Source organism: Pinus tabuliformis, chromosome Q (assembly GCF_031772625.1).
Source record: "Pinus tabuliformis cultivar Carrire ecotype Pingquan chromosome Q, CPIR1, whole genome shotgun sequence".
Taxonomy (NCBI): domain Eukaryota; kingdom Viridiplantae; phylum Streptophyta; class Pinopsida; order Pinales; family Pinaceae; genus Pinus; species Pinus tabuliformis.
In genome coordinates this window covers 354,438,525-354,441,702 of record NC_142296.1, presented here as the reverse complement: position 1 = coordinate 354,441,702, position 3,178 = coordinate 354,438,525, and the positions used below count along the sequence as shown (strand labels likewise).

Here is a 3,178-nt window from a genome sequence, read left to right as displayed (position 1 = left end):
AAAGCAATCGACCAATCTAACGTGAGGTCGAGGTTTAAGATATACCCTACTTTGCACATAAATCCTTATCTGAACAAACGTATGAGGGAAGCATAGGAATAATCAAAACCTTTTTAAGATTGAAAACCCTAGACATCACAAATAAAATAAAAGGTTCTCAACTTCCAGCCGTTTGCATATATAAAGTCATGGCGGCTTTTTGTTACATGAAATTGAATACAAGGAACCCACTCATTAAATATGTTGACAAACCTATCAAATTGAATACGAGGAATCCACATATTAAATATGTTGACCAGTCATGGTGGCCTATTTAACTGAAAGCTAAACCGTATTAACAAGGAGGCGGACAGCTGCATTATGAAAATCTCGAGAAAGCGTATTGACACAGACAAAGTCTTAGTAACGATTGAGGTCTCCTAAAGCAATGCACAAGGTAAAATATTACTAAAGCTCATGCAATAGCATGAGAACCCTAATGCTCACGCAATGCAAGAATGGACGGTAGCGATATTTCATGCAGAATGCTTTTTAGTTCCGTTCAACGTCTCCGACAAGCGGTGTCTCTCTGCGCGTTAAAGTAAACAGCAGCAACAGGAAGCCCGAGCTTATTATATTGTGCAAACTGCCTCGTGTTGAAACGACGTCGCGATGGAGGGGGGTTCACGGTTTCCCGGCCCGTCTGCTGGAACAGAGTAAATACGTAGCGGTGGATCCCGATGAAAGGCCTTGGAAGTTCGTAACTCACCATTTCTCTACCTGCCCATAAGTATTTAACAACCGTCACTTATTATCATTGACTTTCAAGTAATGTTTACCCTAGCATAAAGAAACTAGAGACGTCATAATGCAAAACTAAATTACCATGCGCAGATGCAGAATTTTTTTGAAGAGGAAAACTACGAGTATATCATAAGCAAATGACTAGGGAATAATTCATGTAGACGGTGATAAATACCAGCCCCGGATACATAAACTTATAGCCAGACAAGGAAGGAAAAGAACGACATGCATGGAATTGAACTACAATGGAGGTAACATAGTAGCAGTTGACATTGGACCGTTCTCTTTTGCTTCGCATGCTTCGTCAATATTTTGTGAATTTTTTATATATTTCCCTGCATTCTGATACTAATCACTCACAAATTATGTAAAAGTATATATAGAAAATCTCTATTATATAGTAAAATTTATATAAAAGTATATAGAAAATCTCTATTATATAATAATAAAAAAGGATAATAGAAGACATCTATTATATAATAATACAGGAAATCCAGGAAGATAACCATGAAAATCTGATAAATGCAAATCTCTATATAAACTTATAACTCATTATATTTAGCTAATATAGATCATAGGGAAATGAAAGATAGCAAAAAAAACAAACTCCAAACTCCAACAATTTCATAGGGCAAATATATGTATAAAGGCAATTCATTTGTACTCAGTTATTTTGGAGGAAGATATTTGTATCAATATTTTTGTCTATATGGCCTTTCTATTTTGGACGCATCTTGGTGAATCCTTATATCTAAATACATGATTGTCGTGTATGTGCAGAATATATTTTTATCTATTAAACAAGATTATGTTTTTTAAAATTAATTGTTTTCGAAGCGATTAGCATATCACAGCTAAATAGTAAATAGAAAACGTTACACTTGCTGTCTCATAGATCCGAAATCGCGACCTCAAGAGATGGAAATCCAAGTAAAAAAAACGAGAGGGAAGGTACTGTAACACTGTTCACATTCATCTGAGCACTATTTCGCTCTTTATTGTCACTGTTTCTGGCAACACAGTTCAAAATATATTCAGTGCTTACCAAAAGAATTCGACGTTGTTCCGGGGATATCAGTAACTATCCTGCAAAACACATCATGAATATATAAAAAGTTATAAATCTAGTAATGCTGTAGAAACAATTGCTCAGGAGCTACACAGGGCCTGAATTCAATTGAAAATCACAGTCGCTCTGTCGAAAATCAAGTTCATTAATATGTAGAGCTTCTAAGTACTATCACGTAGAAATATTCGCACAATGTACATATATACCATTGTAGATATTCCCGTTCAGTGGGGTCACTGGGACTAGGAGCATCTGGATCCGTCATGATCTGATTAGGACAATAAGCAAACCAGGACATTAATTCAGCCGAACAAAGAATTATTTGTTCTGTCCTCTACTTGTCATTGAACAGATAAACATAAAGCATAAGTTGAAGCTAGAGGTTTCCAAGAAGAAATATAAACACTGAAAACAAAAGCAAGGCTAGTAGAATAAAGAAGTAGAGGTTTGTCGAAGGAGTTGAGTTTAAGCAGTAAAAGAACATATTCTATTTATGTGGTGGTGGGTTCAAATATCTAGAAACATACTCACTCAGCGAAAAGTGTTAAAAAAACCATATAAACTAGTTATACTGGATAGTCCCTGGATAATTCCATAATCGCGGAAGTGTAAATGAAAACCTAAATTTACCAGAGTGTAAAATGTGCGCATATCACCGCCTATGATTTCGACACGAGGAGGCGCTGTGAGGGCCGAAGGCATTAGCTCGAACCCATTGTTGACCTGCATATTCGAGTTATAGACCACAGTCATTTTTATGCTAGGTGTGAACATATCTAAAACGTCCCCTATAACTCTCCCTACTATCAATGGCCCTGTCAATCTCGACATTTTTGGGCTGGCCTCTTCACAACAAACCACACAGCCTATAGAGCCAGACAAAATCGATCTAATCCCTTTGAGTTCTAAGTAGATTGAGCGATCACTGTGGATATATCGTTGCTATCCAGCACCTCTTATACATGTCACGCTCCTAGTCGCGGTTGGAATAAAGTGGAGGTATCGTCTTTAGACCAGAAGGAACTCCTAAATATTATCCCTTTCCCGTGCATTCCGGGAAAACACACCTAAATATATCATCTTTCGCGTGCAATGCGCTGAAACACATGTTGATTGACTAGACGAGGACCTTAACCATTGGCCTGCAGCTTTATTCCAGTGACCCGCTAAAGAATATGTTCTATCATAGTTTGACAAACCTAGTATTAGCTTTTGGGTTGTTTATATAATTTGGACTTTAGTGTGGAGATCAAAGCAGGAGCTTAGATACTCGCTGGTTCTGCACATGATTAGCTTAAAAAATGAGTTGGATACGCACACCTTTAC

The 3,178-nt window shown here is 37.1% G+C and overlaps 1 protein-coding gene across 1 annotated transcript; it reads right to left on the bottom strand.

Moving 5' to 3' along the window:
* Positions 1–541: 541 nt before the first annotated feature.
* Positions 542–2,683, bottom strand: LOC149219640 (CEN-like protein 1). Its single transcript, XM_089382638.1, has 4 exons — positions 2,483–2,683; positions 2,059–2,120; positions 1,829–1,869; positions 542–759 (listed from the first exon to the last, which is right to left on the bottom strand). The coding sequence occupies exons 1-4, from the start codon at positions 2,681–2,683 to the stop codon at positions 542–544; spliced, it is 522 nt and encodes a 173-aa protein (XP_089238764.1).
* Between the last annotated feature and the right edge of the window lie 495 nt (positions 2,684–3,178).